Genomic DNA, 19515 nt, shown 5'->3' with positions numbered 1-19515 from the left:
AGTTACTTTCCTATCGATCTGCCCTCCTCGTAATTTCGTTCGTGTCATTCTGGAGGTTCCGTATCGCCATGCATCGCCGCCCCTCGCTTCTTGATAGGGAAGACCGGAAGAGGGCAGTCCACTTCATGGCGATTGAATCCATCGGCGTCCACGAGACAACGACTGCTTGTGTGATTTACCAGTATCATACAACAACAGATCAAATTCAACTTCAAGGAATCAAGGTATGTCACCGTTGTATTATAATTTTGACAATGTTTTGCTTCCTTTGAAGAAAATAGTTTAATTTACTAATTTGATAAGGCAAATTCTAATTTAGAAATCTAGTGCCGCTCTTCTGTTTAATTTTTCAATGATTGAAAGATGAGGAGAAAGAATACAAGGAAAATAGATTCCCTTTTTCAAGTCCATTGCTTCCAGCTCAAACATATGTGAGTGCAAATCCATTGATAAAAATGTAGTTTTTTTCTGTTACCCGGCATATACGTCACCCCCCTCATATCCAAATCCTGGCTCCGCCCCTGTATGCATATATTTGGGCATGTAGCTATTTTAATTTGCAGGGCAGAAGCAAAACCGGCAAAAAAAAAAGACAAAAACTATGCCGACGGCTTTGCCGTCGCCATAGCCTTGGTACCAAGTTACCAGGTGACAACACATGGCATATATGCTGACGGCTTCTGTAAGCGGTGCGTGTCTGTGGTATGCCGATGGCCCAATAAGCGCCATGTGTCAAAAGTATGCTAACGGCAATGCCGTCGGCATATCTATGACATGATGAGCACTCAAGAAGTGACACATGGCAGAGGTATGTCGTCGGCACAACTTGGAACTCTGCTGATGTTACTGCCGTCAGCATACCACTGGCACGTCGCATAACCTAGTGGTGGCATGTGTCTGAACAGCGTTAGACGACATGCACTCTGATTTTCTTTGTCGCCATAGATCTATGCCGACGGCCATGAGAAAAGCCGTCGGCATAGGGTATCTATGCCGACAGCTGACAACCCTATGCCGAGGAAATCGAGGACGACGGCCATATGCCAACGGCAGATGACAGCCATATGCCAATGGCAGCCTTTGGCATAGTCCTATGCCGATGACCGCGGGCCATCGGCATCTATTTAAATTCCTGTAGTTGAAATAAATTTTAAAAAATACAAGCACCAGGACTTGAAGCATGATTGGCTAGTTCTATCACAAGGAACCTAACCATCTGTGGTACACTTAGTTCGGAGTAGGCCTTTCCAAGATAGTATACGTGCAAGTCTATCAAAACATACATGCATGCATACAGTGGACAACCTGGTTTAGCAGTCCAACAAAAATACATAAAATTCATCTAAAAAAAGAGTATGCACAATTCCCAAAGATAAGTGTCGCAGATGAAAAAAGTGGAACAAGGAAGTGTAAGAATTAGTAGGAAAGTATGTGGGTTGGCATGGTAGGACATAGACCGTGGTTTTTTTTTGGTATTTCATTGTCACACATCAACATCTGTATCCAACTTTATACACATATGATGGAAATATTAATACCAAAGTTTAATCAAGTATTTTTGACTGTGTCCATTTTGGATGTATCTCTCTATACAAATATTGATTTAGCGACTCAAATGAAATGCCATCGTAGCTGGATCTCTCGGAAAAAAAACTCAAATGAAATAAGATACATAGAAAAACGTGTCAAGATATAAAATATGTATTGCAAATCTAGCCGCGCATTTTGCGCGGGTCAACATGCTATTTTTGTTATAGAAGGAAGGAAAAAGTCTAAAAAAAACCTTGAACTTGTAGTCGAAAGCTAAATCAAACCCCAAACTTCTAATCTCTGAAATCAGCACACCGAACTATGTGATCCCGGTCTATTTTGAACCTTAGCCTGTTTTCAATGGGATTGTCGGCAGGTCTGGGCTGCAGCCCGACGCGACTGGGCCGGCCCACCAGGTGATTTAAAAATTTCGAGACTCAAGGGAATCGAACTTGGGTGCTGGTGCTTCAAAAACCATCACGCTAGCCAACCTAACCGACGACAATTATTTAAACAAAGAAGCACGAAATTATTTAATTACATACCACAACATGCTTTTTCTTCAAAAAGTGTTCACACTTTAAAAAATGTTCAGGTTTTAAAAAAAAGTTCTCGTTTTCAAAATTTCTTTGTGTTTGAACAAAATGTTCATTCCAATATTTTTGACAATTTTCAAGAAAATTAAAAAAATGTTTTGAAACGTACACATTTTTATATAAAAATGGGAACATATTTTTAAAACCTCAAAAAAATTAAATTGTGAGCACTTTCTATTTTGTTACAAATGGGAACAAATCTAAAATATTTGTTCAGGTTTCAAATTTTTCCGCACTTTAAAATTTTGTTCAGGTTTAAAAAAATTCATTTTTTTCAAAAAAATCTTTTGGTGATTTAAAAAGGGTTCATGTTTTCAATATTTGTTTGTGTTTTTTTTAAAAGATCGCAATTCCAAAAATTCGCGAAAATGTTCGGATTTCAATTTTGTTTTGACAATTTTCAAGAAAATCTTTCATAAGATTTCTGAGATGTTTCCAAATCTCGGCGCTGTTATATGTTAAATAAAGTCGCTATTGTCTATCACATAAATAGATTGCAGTGGCAGTGGCAAGCAATACGAGTTTTGCACCACCAAGGTCTTTAAGTTCGACTCACGGTACCCTCTTTTTGTAGACTTTTCGTAAGTCGCGAGTTCAGTGTGCTGATTTCAGGGATTAGAAGTTCAGGATTTGATTTAGCTTTTGTCTACAAATGCAAGGTTTATTTTAGACTTCCTTTCCGAATGAAAGCAGAACGTGCGGAGCAGAAGAGCGCACTTGACACGAAATATCGGGAACGAATAATCCGTAATCATGGCTGAGGTTTTGGCATACAATGGTTAAGGCGTGTAACTGCTACGGGCGGAGTTTCGAATCATGGCAGAGGTTTTGGCCTAGCAGTGGTTAATTTTTTTTGTAACTGCTACGGGCGGAGTTTCGAATCGGGAACGAATAATCCGTAAACGAAGCCAAAGCAAGGTGGATGGATCACTATTCCCTTCATAGCTGGGACGTGCACGTGCATGCACTCTCTCTCTCTCTCTCTCTCTCTCTCTCTCTCTCTCTCTCTCTCTCTCTCTCTCTGCACACATATCGTCACTCACTCCCTGTCTAGCTTGTGTGCAAAACGTGCATGCAGCGACCATGTTGGGGCTTGGGCTTGCCGTTAACGGGACCACCAGCAACATGCTGGTGTACCTGCTCAAGGAGTACCATGTGGACGGCGTCGACGCCGCGCAGATCACCAACGTCGTCCGCGGCTTCCTCAACCTGGTGCCCATCACCGGTGCCATCCTCTCCGACTCCTATCTGGGTTGCTTCCCCGTCATACTTGCCGGAGCGGCCATCAACCTTCTGGTGCGACCCCTACCCAAAATACTCCCTCTGTCATCCGCTCCGAGCGCCATCTAACTCTGGATGGAGAGCGATTATAACAGAATGGTCCACGTTGCAGTTCATAGTATGGTCATCCTATAACTAGATGATACGACGCGCGTTGCAGCAGAAATTGCTTATAATGTAGTTTAATATGGTTTTGGTTACACGAAGTTGAATATTTGAATTAATAATATAAAATAAAAAATGAAATGCATAACATAATTTTAGAATAAAAATATTTATTAAATAAGTAACATGATATAATTACAACATTCGAGCCTTTTGTATAATATGCTTGCACAAAAAAACTAAAAGTACATATGATAACTTTATAACTATATATGTTTATCCAATATAAGTAACATAATGTAATTGCAATGTTTAAGGCCTTTTGCATTGATCATTGCATGTTAAGGTGTGCCTTTCAGATGTCATAGTTGAATATTGAGATAAATTTGTTAGTGGGGATCACGTACTTAGTTATAGTATAGGAACATGAACATGGATATTTGGATTAACATATAAGAAGAAAAATAGAAAATGCATATGATTGTTATTGTATAATTATATAACTACAAAATAATTATTGAATATAAGTAACCTAATATAATAAAAGCATTTGAGGCATATTCCATGCATGGTTGGACCAAAATTGAAAATACATATGATTATTGGATAATTATATAATACATAATATGATGAAAACATTGAAGTCTTTTTGCATGCATTGTTGCACGTGTTGAAATGGGCCTTTGAGGTGGAATAGTTACATGTTAAGATAAATATCTTAGTGGGGAATCACCTAATTATTAGTATATCGGATGTTCCTATATATTGTTTTTAGAACATCCCTATGCATAATTACTTTTTAGTTTAAGTAATTTACAGTAGCATTCTCATCTTATTATTTTTATGCTAATAAACGTAACTCATTGTTTGATGTGTAACAAAATTATTCAAATGGTCCTATCATGTAATGTCGAGAAAAACATGCTGCTCTCTGTCTATCAAAATAAGCATATGAATTATGCATGCATGATCACTTCACACTTATAGACGGTAAAGAGAAATACCAACTATATCTCATGCTCCTCTCACAAAAGGAAAGAAAACTCTCTTTAATTCAACTACCTCAATCTATATAATGATCCTTTCACATCCAATAGTGAAAGAAGTATTACAATATTCTTCACACGTGAATATTTTGTAGATAAGAGAGGTTTGAGAAGAGAAATACTGGTTGACATGAAAGTTTATAGTGATTGCCGTTGTGTGGTGCAAATACTTAGCCGCGTGAGAAATAACTCAATATTAGCAACAATTATTTTTCTCGGTGCCAACATTCTATAGCCTTTTACACAATAAAAAAATGGATGCTCTGCAACCAAACTATTTCTCACGCACTTGAACCAGGAAGTCCTTTGCAAAAGGTCATATTTTGTTAATACTTTTTCACAATGTTATTATACAGTCTTTTGTGTTGTTCACTCTCACCGCGGCACTGCCATCCTTGCGGCCGCCACACTGCACCTCGCCGTTGGCCGACTGTCAGCAAGGATCCCCTGGTCAGCTCATTGTTTTGTACGGTGCCATCTGCCTTCTCGCCATTGGCGCTGGTGGGACACGTTTCAACATCTCGACGATGGGTGCGGACCAGTTCGAACGCAGGAGCGACAAGGACACCTTCTTCAACGTACATGGTCTTCCTCTATTGCTCCTTCATGCTCGGCGATACAGCCATAGTCTACATCCAGGACAATGTGTCGTGGGCCGTGGGCTTTGGTGTTTGCCTCACCACGTCGGCATTTGGCTTGGTCATGCTTTTGCGCGTTCTCCCTCCATTTTTTTAGTCTTCATATAAGATTTGGTCAATGTCAAATTTTACAAAGTTTGACTAACTTTATAGAAAAAAATATCATTAGCTACAATACCAAAATTATATGTTATGAAAACTAATTTCATCATTTATCTAATAATGTTAATTTCACAGTATGAATGTTGATATCTTTTTTTACAAAGCTAGTCAAACTTTATAAAGTTTGACTTTGATCAATTTTTATATGCAAACTAAAAAAACGAAGGGAGTACGTTAGTACCGGATGCCGGCGACAAAGGCCAGCCCGTACACAGAGCTGGCTCACGTTATCGTGGCCGCCGTGCGCAAGGGTGACATCGAAGTTAGTGGCGCGCATGGCGGTGTGCAGTACAACGTGGGCAATGGCACCGTCGTGGACTCCGCCGGCGACGGGGCACCAAGTAAAAGCTTAAGGTAAGTACTCCCTCTGTAAAAAATAATATAAAGGCGTTTAGATCGCTAAAAAACACGCTCTTATATTTCTTTACAGCGGGAGTATTTAGGTGGCATTCCGTAGTTACACTGGATTGATGCATCATTTGCTGTATCTTGTTGTTGTAGATTTCTGAACCGAGCCGCCATGATCACTGCAAGCGACGGCTCTGGGTCCGGGGATGCGTTGGCTGGCACCTGGAGGTTGTGCACGGTGCAACAAGTGGAGGACCTCAAGGCCCTCGTCGGCGTCTTCCCGCTGTGGTCCTCCGGCATAATGTTGTTCATGTCGATCGGCGTGATGATCGGCATGATCATCCTGCAGGCACTCGCTCTGGACCGCTCCGTCGGGCCACACTTCAGCATCCCGGTGGGGTCAGTCGCTGTCAGCTGCCGCGTCTCGTTCATCGCGGCTACCCTTGTCCTGGACCGCGCCGTCTTCCCTCTCTGGCGCAGGATCACCGGCGGCACGCCACCGACCGCACTGCAACGCGTGGGCACCGGCCACGTTTTGAACGTCATTGCCATAGTCGCCACCGCGCTGGTGGAGCGCCGGAGACTTGCGCAACCCGGCGTGCCCATGTCCGTGATGTGGCTGCTGTTCCCGCTGGGCATCGTCGGAGTCGGGGAGGCCCTGCACTTCCCTGGGAGCATGGCCTTCTACTACCAGGAGTTCCCCGAGACGCTGCGGAGCCTGGCTACGGCAATGGCGCCCATGATCGTCGCGCTGGGGTTCTTCTTGAGCACCATGTTCATGGACGTGATGACGCGGGTCACGGCGTGGCTGCCGGAGAACATCGACCACGGGAGGCTGGACAACGTGTACTGGACACTTGCGGCAATGGGGACACTCAACCTTGCGTACTTCCTCGCCTGCGCCAGGCAGGCGAGGAAGTACGCAAGATACAAGTACCACAACAGAGCGGCAACGTAGAAATTCAACCTTGTGTGAGTTGCTTGTCTACGAAATTTAGAAGGGCTACCTCTTCGTGTGAGTTGCACCTTCCTACTTCACAACAAAGTGAACAAAATGGATGGAACTTCGTAGTAAGGATGAACTATCTAATAATATGCACAAAGGATACATTTTAGTGTCACGACATAGGCCTGTGTTGATTGATGAGCTCAACACGACTAGCCACAATGGGAGTACCTTCAATAGTAACTTCAAATCCAACTCAGCAAATTTATCTATGTGGCAATGAGTTAATGAAGAGAGAGATAGTTCTAGTAACTTAGCTAGTTACTGTAACATCACATGTCCCAATGCAGTATGAGTCTATAACCTAATAAATAGAGTTTTGCATGACACCACACCTATGTTACTACCAACTATGAAGGTAGTAATATAGTCTAGGAATATGTGCATGTTACTAGTGTATGTTACTCTTCATTGTGGCTAGTCTTAGTTTGTTACCACAAGTGCTTATTAATTGTTACAAAAGCCAGAAAGATCGGTTGAACGATCAAAGGCGCCGCAATAGAGATTACAGCGCACATACTTATGCATAAAAATCTATGTACAATGCCACCACACAAATAGTCTGAAAGCACACGCTATCCATTAGTGATTGCAAATTGATGCCTTCCTTGACCTACAGTTGAGTTTCCTTTTTAGTTGGTGCACCTGTGTACCCGTATCCTCATTAGTAGCCCCCCCCCCCCCCCCCCCCCCCGCGGTGCCGCGCAACCCTCCCGCCAGGAGATTACAGGAGACTTCTACCCGACAAGGAATTTCAGTGGTTGAATCATGGGGGGCAGCATCTGGTCAGAGGGTCCTGGGAGAAAGATTCCCACGATCTCCAGTTCTCCACAACCAATGGGGAAATCGTTGAAGGGGAACCTTGCACCTCATGATGCTGACAGTGGGCTGAGGAATCGAGGCGCCGCTGACTTTGTTTGCCATGTCGCAGTCTTGATCGGTCAGTCTTGACTGAGAAATGGTGTCCTAAACAAAGCGACATTTTGGCCTCCCCACTCTCGTCTACTAGACTCATGTTTCTCTAGTCTCCTTTCTCTTGCTTCCCTTGTCTAGTGGTGCCCACATATTAGGGAGAGTCCTCCCAGTGCGCCTCGTCAGTGTCCAGGACTTACTGTCAGTGATTTCGTCATGGCATATCCCTCTTCCGTTCCCTTGGGTACCTCCTCTTCAAATCCACCACCTCCATCCTCGACACCAGTCGCATCGGAGGAACAAACGGATGATCCCTCCATGGGGAGGATCTAACAGTATGCGCCGATGCGGTAGGAGGGGGAACACGAGTCATTAGACATTGTACTATAGTAGGGGTGTCCAAGGTTCCGAAGAAAGAAAGATTGTATCGAAGGAGCCATTGATATGGCATCCTTCAATGTTGATTGAGCACAAGATGGTAATATTCTTATAGCCAAAAAGGCGAGAGTTCTGTTGAAACTTTGGAAGTTGGATTTCGAATAGTTTCATCAGTCATCACCACCATATGAGATCTTAGGGATCAAGATGAACCGTGTTTCTTGGTTTTATTACAAAATTATAATTCGTAGCTCCCTTGGACTGGGGAACTGGTTTCTTTATCTGAGAGCGAAAACATGGACATGAGATGAAGTGGATTATGGACAAATATAAAGAAAATAAATACGCCAAGAAAGTTTTAAAAAATCGTTTCTTAGTTAGTCAATCATAAAAACGTCCATAACGTCAACAATTCACATGGCACTCCGGATACAACTTGACCAAATAACCACGACACGCGTATGTAACAGTACATAAATGGAAAGAATATAGAGGAAATCACACGGTGGCAGCCTCCCTAGACGCGTCACGCCTCAGTGCACGCCACCGGCGTCGTGCTTGTGGTTGTGGCCGCCGACGCCAGCGTGCTTGTGGAGGCGGTGCTCCATGGCGGCCTCGCGGTGCGCGACCTTCTCCTGGTGCAGCTGCGCCTCAGCGGCAGCGACCTTGGCCCTGCCGCGCTCGTGCGCCAGCTGACGCTCGTCGTGCGACCTCGACGTCGCCGCCTCCACCTTCTCCGCCAGCTTAGCCCACGCGATCTTCGCCTTGGCCCTCAGCGCGCTCGAGCCGTCCTTCACCTTCACCTTCGCTTGCTGCATCTCGTTGGTGATCCTTGTGGTTGGGTTTCGTGGATACTCTTGTGTTGTCTAGCTAGCTTGAGCTTCTTCTTCCTCTTTGTTTTCTTCTGGATCAGGGTGAGTTTTTATATAGGCGGAGTGGTGGTCCAGCTGGGTGAACCGTCGTGCTAAGGGTGTCGGGTGAGAGGTCCCTGTTGAGAGGTCGGCCGATAGGGACCTGCTGTCGGTCGACACGGAGGAAATAATAAATGAAAGAAACGGATGTCCAAACGAGCTGTAAATTGGTACGGACCTCACGCACTGAAATATCTTACATCCAAAAAACAGATTTGTTTTAGTTCTTCTAGTATTTTTATTTATCTTATTACTGTTCATGGCGGGAACTGATGACCTCGGAGCCAAATCTCCGCTCTCCTTTGCTAGCGGTGACATGATAATGTGGAAATCTGGTAATCAAAGTGGATTTGGCCGTAACTGATTTGGACTGTGACCGGGAATATAAGTTGAAAAGTTGACATCAGAAATCTAAAAATACTAAAAGAGGCATGTGAAGTTTTTCAACTAGGAAAAACTAGTTCAGCAAAACAACAGAGCAAAGGAAAAAATGCTAAATATCATGTGGATTTAAAAAAAAAAGTATTAGTGGAAACAGTAGAATTTAAAAGATGGTGAGAAAATGCCATTGGTGGAGATTGGAGAGAAGGAAAACAAAGAGAGGAAAGATAAGCCAATATTCAATTCGGTGCCAGGGCTCATCTGCACCCAGTGAATAGTAAAAAAATCAGAGTTTTTTTTAAATCTGATTTTTTTTGTGGTGCACGATACTCAAATGTCTGATGTTTGTGCAAAATTGTGGGGTGTTTGGCCGTTCGAGGAGCTCGTGAAAAAATAGACAAAATCGGGTGTCAACAATGTTGTTTTGAAAAGTTAAGCAACTTTTTATTTTAGCAAAGTAAAGCAGCTGAAAAGAACAGAGAGGAAAGAAACGGCTAGCTGAAAGCCCTAGTATGCTTGAAATCACACGGCCCAATTATACAGTACGCTCGAGCTATAGCCCTCATATTATCCACCCAAGGGAGAACGAAGGGGCTGTTTGGTTCTAGACCTAACCATGTGCCACACTTTGCCATATACTGTTGCCACACTTGCCTAAGATTAGTTCTTCAAAATGAGAGCCACAAGTTGGCAAGCCTAAGAGAATCTTATCATATTTTTTGAGTGTATGTGATGTGGGACCCTAGTATGGCTTGCCTAAGGCGTGACTTGAACCAAATGCCCATCCAAGTTGGTCAAACTTGCCTAACCTTAGGTGTGACAACCTTAGGCAAACTTAGTCTCAAACCAAACAGCCCCTAAGTTCCTCCTCATCGTCATATACACTACCGGGACCTCCTATTTGACACATTGTGCATTAAAGTGATGTGCAATAACAGAATGTTCATTTATGGGATAGCGTACTTCAACGCTGCCTAGAGGCTCATCCCAAGCATTTTTTTTAAGTTTGTATTTTCCTATGATTTTCAAATCAGTTCCCTTCAAAAAGATCGGTCTGCCTTTTCTGGATCTATCAAAATAAACTACATACTTTTAAAAAAGTACAGAGTTTTTTTTCTAAAGTATAAAAAATGCAACAAATTTGGTTTGAAAAATCTATACATTGTTGAAAAAATTGATAGTTTTGAGATATGCAAAGCTTTTTAAAATTATTTCTAACCATTTTTATCAAGATTTGAATAAATTTTAAATCTCTGAACATTTTTTACTGAATAATACGAACATTTTTGCCAAAAGCTGTGGAATTTTCAAAAACCATTTGTGAAGATTTTAAAATGGTGAGCATTTTAAAATTTATGATGTTTTGAAAATAGACATTTCCTAAAAAAATTGATCATTTCGAAAAGGAAAAAAACATAGAAGAAGAAAAATCAAACAAGAAAAGAAATAAACATATATAAGACTAACAAAAAAAAAGATTGTAGAATCTTTCTAAATCTGGAAAACCCATCCCAAGAACCTTCCCAAAATAGTGAAACAGGAAAAGCAATTTGGGCGGGCCCAATTTTGCTCCGTTTATTTGTTATCACAATATTCTGTCGCAAAGCGCGCCAAAAAGGATTCACCTCCACTATGGATCCCCTAAATAGCGGGCGCCTCTGCATCTCTCTTCCAATGAGTTCTGGCAGTCACCATTTTTTATGCAAGAACGGGTAGCACTCCCATCATTTTTTCTACGTAACTCACCCAACAAGTGTTTTTTCTCGCATTGCCTCTTACTAGATTTGTATCATTTTTTTGTTTTTCATTCTTGCAATCTTTCGCTCACACGTGACCGAAAAGAGTAGACAACTTTTTATTCCCATTTATCAGGTTGTTGTTCCTTTTTTACGTTTTCGATATTTTAGCATAGGAACACTGTCCTTAACCTGCAAATACATCTTTTAAAAACATGAACACATATTTTTGCATATGTATAAAACAGTTGTTATAAACATTTTATGATAAAATGATAGACATTTAAAATTCATGATTTTTTTGAAAATTACATAAAAGTTTTGAACAAGCGCGACCATTTGTTTTGAAATTGTATGAACATTTTAGAAAAATGTGTTAACACTTCCTTAAGTTATTGAAAATAAAATAAAATCAGTGAACACTTTTTAAAAAGTGTTCATCATGTAAAAAAATTTCATCACATTATTGCAATTTAAAACTTGCATGTTGTAATGAAAACACATATTTGTATTTATCAATTGTCTCCGTGCATTTAATAATGTTCATTGCATATTTTTAAAAGTCATACATGATTATTTTCTAAACACTATGAAGATTTTATAAGTACATGTTGATTTCATAAAAAAATATGATTAACATTTGAATACAACGACAAACATTTTAAAATACACAATGAGCATTTTTCCGTGAACACTATGAACAAAAAAACAACCTGCTTAAAAGAGAAAATAAGAAACAAATAATAATAATGAAATAAAAACTGAATAAAGAAAATAGGATAGAACAAACAAACAAAAAGAAACAAAAGAAGAAGAAAATGAGCAAGAATTTTTTTGGCAAACAAGACCTGTCCAGTACATGGTATCTCGCGAGTGGACGAACCCACATACTCCAGAGAGGCGAAGGCGAGGAAAAGGAAATTGTTTGGTGGGATGAACTACTTGCAAGAGCACCGAAGGCGAGCGCAACTTATAAGTCACGATAAGCGAGGTATAGTCATTGCGCCACACCGCATCCACGTCGGGCCCCTCCAACCTTGGTTCGATTCTCTCAGTTGTCGACCTCGCCCCATTAGCTCCACCGTGGACTAGTATGAGCATAGCACTTTTTGGTTGCAGTTAGTAGGAGAAAACTAGGTGGACGCATGAGTAGTGAAGTGGTTGCGAGTTGCTATCTGCCAACTTGCTCGAGTTATAGTGCAAAAGTCAATGTTTAGTCCCATACTGCTCATGGGAATAATAGTAGTTCACTACTTAAAAATATCCTAGCGATCAATATTTTTTTACTAGTGGTGATAAATTTCAATGCAAACTGCTTTTCCTAGGTTTCAAAGAATCAAGGAATCACTACTTTTACAAGCTAGAACAATAGTTAACTTGGCAGCAAAAATCTATTGGCACTAAAATTGTTCTTTAGGAGGTTACTACCGAGGACGTTCCTGTTTTCTGATATTTTGAACAATAGAATGACACCAGCTTTCTCATCTTTGAAAGGAACAAAGATATTTTATTTACATATCAATGCATGCTTGCTCACTTCCGGAAAAAATCAGGGACCTGAGAAAAATGTTCAGTTGTACACAGGGCACCCCTTGACAACTATACCTTTAGCAGTGGGGCAAGAAGCCAGCGGACATCCATCCAAGTCATTGCCCCACCAATTCAAACTGATGTTCTCCAAGCCTAGGCACAAGTAAATTAAGACAGCCATGAACGCCAAACCTGCATCTAGTGCACCTGAGAGCAGATATTGTGTCGTTCCCACCAGTCTCGTCGATATCTATAGACCACATAACCTGACAAAAACCCAACAAGTATCCATGTGGTGTAGTTTACAGCGGTGGCAGGCGGCATCTTGACGGTGCAACCGATCATCACAGGCATGTTGATGAGTAAGATCCAGTTCTGGCCCGGGAATGCCTTGTGTGCAAACCATACCAAGAGAGGAGCAATGGCACCTCCCAAGAAGAACCAGTTCACTGCCGAGTAAGTTCCCAAGGCCCCGAATATTCTGCGTGGGCCAATAAGACCCCATATGACCGATGCATCATAGAACACATGATCGGCGGGGCATGTCCAAGGGCTGTCCGCTGAGAGAAGCTCGATGTTGCAGATGTTGGGGATTGTGTCCATAAGCCACCACGCCGTTCCAAGGTACACAAATGCCGCAATCGATGTTCCTACCACCTGCCATTATTCCAAGAATTTGTTTCTTATTGTCACAATACAAAATGATCTTGTCTAGTCTGGTGGTGTGGAAATGACAGATAAATTATGTATATGGCTTAGTGGCGCTTACCTGAGCCATAAACATTGCCCTTGGGGGAATCTTCATATAGTGGCCCAACTTAAAATCTTGCAGAAACATCAGAGCTTGGTGCATGCTGATATACCCATAAACCTTAAAGCACATATTCGCGACGGGTCGTCCAGGGTACAAGTACCCAATGATGTACTCTGTGACGATGTTCAATCCTGGGGTCTGCATATAGTGGAATAATGTAAGTTGTGGATCCGGTGCTCTAGATCATGCAAGTTGTTAGAACCCTTACCTGGTTTGTTGTCGCCGTGATGATTCCAATTGGGAGGGTGAAGAAAAAGGCAATGGCGCATGCAAGCAGTACACCCCACCAGGGCAGCTGGAGCTGCTCGATGTAGTACTCGCAAGCAAATACAGTGGCAGCAATGCTAACAAGAAGGATGCAGATGAACCACCACTCAGGGACCTGCTTATATCTCCTCATTAGCTTTGTATGTACGTCCACACTTTTTCCTCGAAATGTTGATCTACTTAACTGCAAAATTTCGCTGGACACAAGAATCAGGACTCTTAGTTGCCACGACCATGTGATCTTGCACAACAAATTGACAGATTTTTTACCTTCCGTGGAACAGAAGAACATGAACAATCGTCGCGCTAAGGGATGCAAAGCTAACACCGTATGTGATTGCCAAGAGAGTGCTGAGGTATAGTGGCCCGTTTCTCTCGTACGCCTCCTTGTCGAAATGGAAATGGTCGTCCACGATGGCCGAGATGTTGTACTTCTGCCCGGTCAAGGTGAAGAGATCGGCAGAAAAGATGGGGAAGGTCTGTGCCTTGTAGAAGTTAAACCAGTACCCGATGGGGGTGATTACGTACATGATGATGAAGAAGCCTGCAGCGACATTCACGGTGGCGAACCACGGGCTGACAAGAGGGCTCCCAAGGTAGCTAGAGACGGACGCCCAGTCGAGGCCGATGGCGCCAATGCCGAGCCCATGGAGGCCTGAGCCGAGCTGCTGGGCAAGCACGGAGTGGGGGAAGACCCAGCAGATCCAGGAGAGGGAGGTGAGCATCTGGAACAGATAGCCCGGGAAGACGTAGTACGCGAAGCTGCAAACGAATGCCACCAGGAAGAACTGGTTGCGCGTGAAGCCGCCTTTTCGGCGCCCTTCTTTCTCATGGAGAGCCCTGACGAGAAAAATGCATTAAGTTCTTTTGAAGAAAAAATGTACATTTTCATCATATGTTTGTGTAAACTTCTAGTCTTTTATACTCCCTCCGTTCCTAAATACTTGTCTTTCTAGGCATTTCAACAAGTGACTACATACGAAGCAAAATGAGTGAATCTACACTCTAAAATATGTCTACATACATTCGTATGTAGTAGTTATTTGAAATGTCTAAAAAGACAAGTATTTAGAAACGGAGGGTGTAGTAAATTACATTGGCCGTAGAACAACTAACCACATGAAAGAAATTTTCATACAACATGTCCTAAATTGCTCGAGCGACACCTCCGGTTTGAGGGAGCAAATACTCTCCAAAGTATTTCCTCTGTAAAGAAATATAAAAGCATTTAGATCATCAAAATAGTAATCTAAACGGTTTTTTATTTATTTATAGAGGGATATGTTTTGGTTGCCGTATGTACGCGTCGACGAGGCGGTCTAACGTGACAACCGGTGGAAAAATTCTCATGTGCCGCACTCATGAGGGAGGTGACGAGGCGGTCCAACATGGCTACTGGCGGGAAAATCCTCATGTGCCGCACTCGTGCGCGAGTCGGCAGGGAATGTATCTGGTGCACCGGGGCAATTTGTGCTACCGGTGCACCGGTCACCCGTTGCACATTAAAAAATATTTGAAAAAATCCAAAAAAATATAACGCATTGACACAACATCAATGTATGTTGTCACAAAATTTTAATTCAATATTTGAAACATTGCTTGAGATATAGAAATAACAAATTTGACACTGAATAGTACGTAAGATAAGTTGGGCTTCAGTTTTGGCCCATTAGCACATTGAGGTCAAATTTATCATTTTTGTATCTTGAGCATTGTTTTGAATTTTGATTTGAATTTTTGTGACAACATACATTGATGTTTTGTCGATACACTGAATTATTTTCGAATTTTTTTGAATATTTTTGAATGTGCAACGGGGTCCGGTGCACCGGTAACACCAATTGTCTTGGTGCACTAGATACGTTCCCCGAGTCGGCATGGGTAATTTTGACGAAAACCCCACCAAATTATTGAGTTCCTTAGAACTGGCTACTTCCCTCCAACTCAGACCACGTGATCATGATGTAATTTTGACGTGTCATGATCCATGACAGGTAGCTAGCCAGCTATACTGGTCTTTGCTCAACCAAAACAAAGAAACTCTTACTTGCAATAAGTATACTTTTCTTAATATAAGAAAATAATAATAAATAATCATGGCTTGTGAATTAAGCTCAAGCATCAACAAGTCAACCCTCTGAGGCTCTGACCAAGTACTATTAAGTTGTGTGCAATGTGATGACTAATTAGCGGTTAAAACTAATCATGTTGCTTGCCGGAGATGTGGGAAGGTGTACCTGAAGAGGGAGACCTGCACGAGGTTGGACGGCCACCACATGCTCGCCGGCTCCACGAGGTACCGCCGGAATATGCCCGCCCACCCGAACCCGAGCACCTGGGTGGTGAGCACGACGAGGAGAGAGACGAAGAAGGTGAGGTCCTTGCCGTAGAAGACGCGGACGGCGGTGACCACGTGGATGGCGTAGACGGTGCCGGCGCCGGCGTTGGCGAAGATGGTGATCAGCACGTGCTCCTTCACGTTGAACGGGCCCGGGTTGAGGGTGAACTCGTAGTGTGTGCCACGGAGGAAGGGACGCTCCGGCAGCGCGGCCGCCATGAGCCGGCCGAGCGGCACGACGGCGACCTGGGCGGAGATGGCGGTGACGGTGAGCGGCTCCTTGCGGTACCAGAAGAACTGGTTGAGGAAGGAGAGCACGGCGCAGGAGAGGACGCCGAGGACCCACATCCGGAACGTCAGCACGGGGGTGTCCGGGTCGTCGCCCACCGGCACCGTCAGCGCCACCTGCTCGATCGGCGAGTTCTCCCCCTCCTCCTCCTCATCCCGCAACGGCGAGCTGCGCGACGTCGACGCCGGCACTGCATGGGGAGCAGAGACCGGTTAAATGGCCAGCAGCAGCGGGAGCAGGGGTGCGTGCGTGGGCGGAAGGAGCTTACGGAGTGGGGAGGTGATGCGATCGCCATGGAGCTCCCCGTCCTCCGCTTCTTGGTGGGAGCGGGAGGAGGACGCCATGGCTACCGCGTCCTTTGTTGCGTGGCTGGCGTTCTTGTTGATCCTCCGCGGTAATTAATTCTTCTTGACCTGTGCTGTGACAGACGGTGTCGTCGCTGCATCGTAGTTTAATTGCTATAAGAGCATTCTGCGCCCTTGAGAGGCCCTTTTAAGGCTGTTTTTTAGCGCCGGCGTCGAAAAATCGACCCAATCACATCCTCAAAAGCCTGTTTTTTGCTGGATTGGATCGAAATTGACGCCGGCGCACCCAACCCGAACCCGGCGCGAATGTTTTGGCGCTAAAGAGTGGCGGGACCGGCGCGTCAGCGAGACGAAGGCTGGTCGTCCTCATCGTCTCGGTTTTCCCCCGGGGAATCAATGCCAAGGCTGCCGCCGGTCAGCCTGCCATTGATTCACGGACGGCGAAGTGCGGCGACGCCGCCCCCCTTTCCGCCACGTGGCCGCCCCCGAGCCGCTATAAAAGGCGCCCCTGGCCGCGCCGGTGAGGCACTCATCCATCGGCATCGGCAGTCCTCCCCCTCCTTGCCGTCGCACTTCCTCCCCTCTCTCCGCCGCTCGAGCCCCTCCCCCCCCCTCCCGCGGCAACCATGAGCGCGAGGTACCCCGGCGACGCGGCGGCGGCCAACGGTTTCGGCCGCCGCTCGCTGCATGAGTGGGAGGCCTACCTCCTCCACGAGGCCAACTACCCCGCGCCGCCCGACGTACACGCTCCGTCCCGGTGGAGGCTCAGCGCCGGCGGGGTCCCTGTCCCCCCTCTGCCCGTCCCCGAGACGCCCGCCTATTTCCACGCCGAGATTGAGCGTGCGCGGGCGTCCCTGACGGTCGCGGAGCGGGTGCTCCCGGAGTACGTCACCGGCAACCACGCGGCGTGGGCGGCGTACTTCAAACGCCGGCAGGAGGAGCGGCTCGCCTCCACCAACAATGCGCCGACGCTGCGCGGCCGCAACAACAGCGAGGGCCGCCGCCTGTGGTGGGGCGTCCCGGGCCGCACGCTCAGCGGTGTCCTCGCGCACCTCGAGGGCGGCAATGACCCGCCGTTCGAGTACCCGACCGCTCGGAGCGGCGGCGCGTGGCTGCCGAGGAGGATGATGGGATGGTCATCCTCCTCTTTCTCCTCCTCCTCTCGATCCTCCTCTCACTCCTCTGGCGCGCCGGCGTTGGTCAGCGTCAAGCCAGAGCCGTCCGACATGCTGCTCGGTAGGCGCACCCGCGGCGCCGGCCTCGTCATCAATGACGGCGGCCGTGGCTCCTCCTCCTCGGCCCCTCCTCGCCTGGTCAAGCCGAAGAGGGAGCCAGGGCTGGCGACGGTGAAGCCGGAGCCGGGGCTCGCATCCGTGAAACCGGAGCCCGCTCTCGCCGAGGAGGCCGACAAAGAAGAGGCCGCCTTGAAGTGGGCGCGCGAGGACTACGCGCGCATGGAGCTGGACCGCCAACGCTGCGCCCTGGAGGAGATTGCCGAACGCCGCCGCTGTGAAGCAGCGCGCCGGGGCGAGGGGTCGAGCAGCGGCGCCGGCCGTGTCAAGGAGGAGAAGCAGGAGGATGAGGCCGGCGACGACTACGCCTTGCTCAGCGCCTACTTCGGCCCGTAGTTTAGGGTTTTTTCCGTCCATTTTATTCGTGTAAAAACGTCTAAATTTCGCTGAAATATGTCGTGTTTGTTGAAATTTGGCCGTGTTTGCTGAAATTTGGCCGAACTGTGGAGACGTCCGGGGCCCGACCTGGGGGCGACGGCTGGGACGTGCTCGCCCCCACGTCAAAAAAAACGCCGGCTCGTCCCCAAACGGCGATTTTCGACGCATCTTGAGGACGCAACGGCTGAAGATGCTCTAAACATGACACGCAATGCGCGCGCCCATATAGATATATATATAACCTGACTAGTACGAGGATGCGTACGCTCTAATAATATCATAAACTACCCTAAAAAATAATATCATAAACAAAAATGGCAGAATCCAAACATAAATTCCACACCGAAAGCAAACTTCGCAGACATAAGCATAAATAGATTCCATTTATAATTTGTGGCCTAGCAGTGTCGCACATTTTACTACATCAGAAAACAAAAACCGTCGAGATAATCATGCATGTCGGCTTGCTGCTAGAGTGAGCGAGAAATTAATCACGCCGAATATGATGTTTTGTACGGCTCCTGCTTTGGCAGCGGGGCCAAAGAAAATCTCAGCCAGGCATGCATTCGCCAAGGAGCAGCATCAGCATTGCAACATCAGTGGGAGTGGGGTGCCCATCAAGCGTACGCCCTCCTTTAATTAGAGGTCCTTTTCTGGAAGAATTGACGAGCCACTAGTTCCAAATCCACCAGAGCCACTGGATACATGGCTGGTTACAGCATCTGCAATGAAGCCCTCGTATCCGCCTCAAATATTCACATAGTCTGCCTGAACAAACAGAAAAGAGCCACCCAATCAGACCAGACAAATTCAGCCCAAATGGCAGGGGTGACCAGTAGTCCCCATGCCCGACCCATATCTGGGGTAGATATGGGGACGCCCGCCGCATCCACCATATAGGACTGACCGCAAGGGCCTATGCCAGTTTTGTTATTCTTTTGGTCATTTCTAGGTCACTAATGGATTTGTCGAGGAATATGGCTATGGAAACACGGACCTTGGCAAATTCATATTCAACGAGTTCATCGATTTATCGGATTTGAAAGACGGAAATGCTGACATGATGATGACGAGCATCCAAGAGGAAATGTAGAAGCCAGAGGAGTACGTACTAAACTTCAAGGGTCCCATATATGGACGAAGAGTTATTCCCTGTGATAGGATTGCCGGTGCACGGCTTCTGTCCACAGACTACGTACTTCACACTGAACCCAAAATACCATGAGGGTTTGTTCTTATGCGTAGTGACTGCCCTAAAGAGAGTTGATGACA

The 19515-nt window shown here is 45.4% G+C and overlaps 2 protein-coding genes and 1 pseudogene across 2 annotated transcripts; 1 reads left to right on the top strand and 2 right to left on the bottom strand.

Annotated features, from left to right (window-relative positions):
• The first annotated feature begins 68 nt into the window (after positions 1-68).
• Positions 69-6664, top strand: LOC125518213 (protein NRT1/ PTR FAMILY 2.3-like; annotated as a pseudogene).
• A 1668-nt stretch (positions 6665-8332) lies between these two features.
• Positions 8333-8916, bottom strand: LOC125521633 (uncharacterized). The gene has a single exon (XM_048686695.2). It carries the CDS (start codon positions 8818-8820, stop codon positions 8536-8538), a length of 285 nt encoding a protein of 94 aa, XP_048542652.1. The 5' UTR covers positions 8821-8916; the 3' UTR covers positions 8333-8535.
• A 3600-nt stretch (positions 8917-12516) lies between these two features.
• LOC125522093 (oligopeptide transporter 7) lies at positions 12517-16726 on the bottom strand. The gene is given in 7 exon segments (XM_048687169.2): positions 12517-12782; positions 12785-13217; positions 13330-13512; positions 13583-13838; positions 13912-14481; positions 15879-16458; positions 16537-16726. Coding segments are annotated over 7 exon segments (2280 nt in total). The 5' UTR covers positions 16613-16726; the 3' UTR covers positions 12517-12600.
• Positions 16727-19515: the final 2789 nt, after the last annotated feature.

The sequence above is a fragment of the Triticum urartu genome, chromosome 7A (genome assembly GCF_056163025.1).
Source record: "Triticum urartu cultivar PI428250 chromosome 7A, HENAU_Tu73, whole genome shotgun sequence".
NCBI lineage: Eukaryota > Viridiplantae > Streptophyta > Magnoliopsida > Poales > Poaceae > Triticum > Triticum urartu.
Note: the sequence above shows the minus strand (reverse complement) of the source record. Positions and strands in the feature narration are given on the sequence as shown.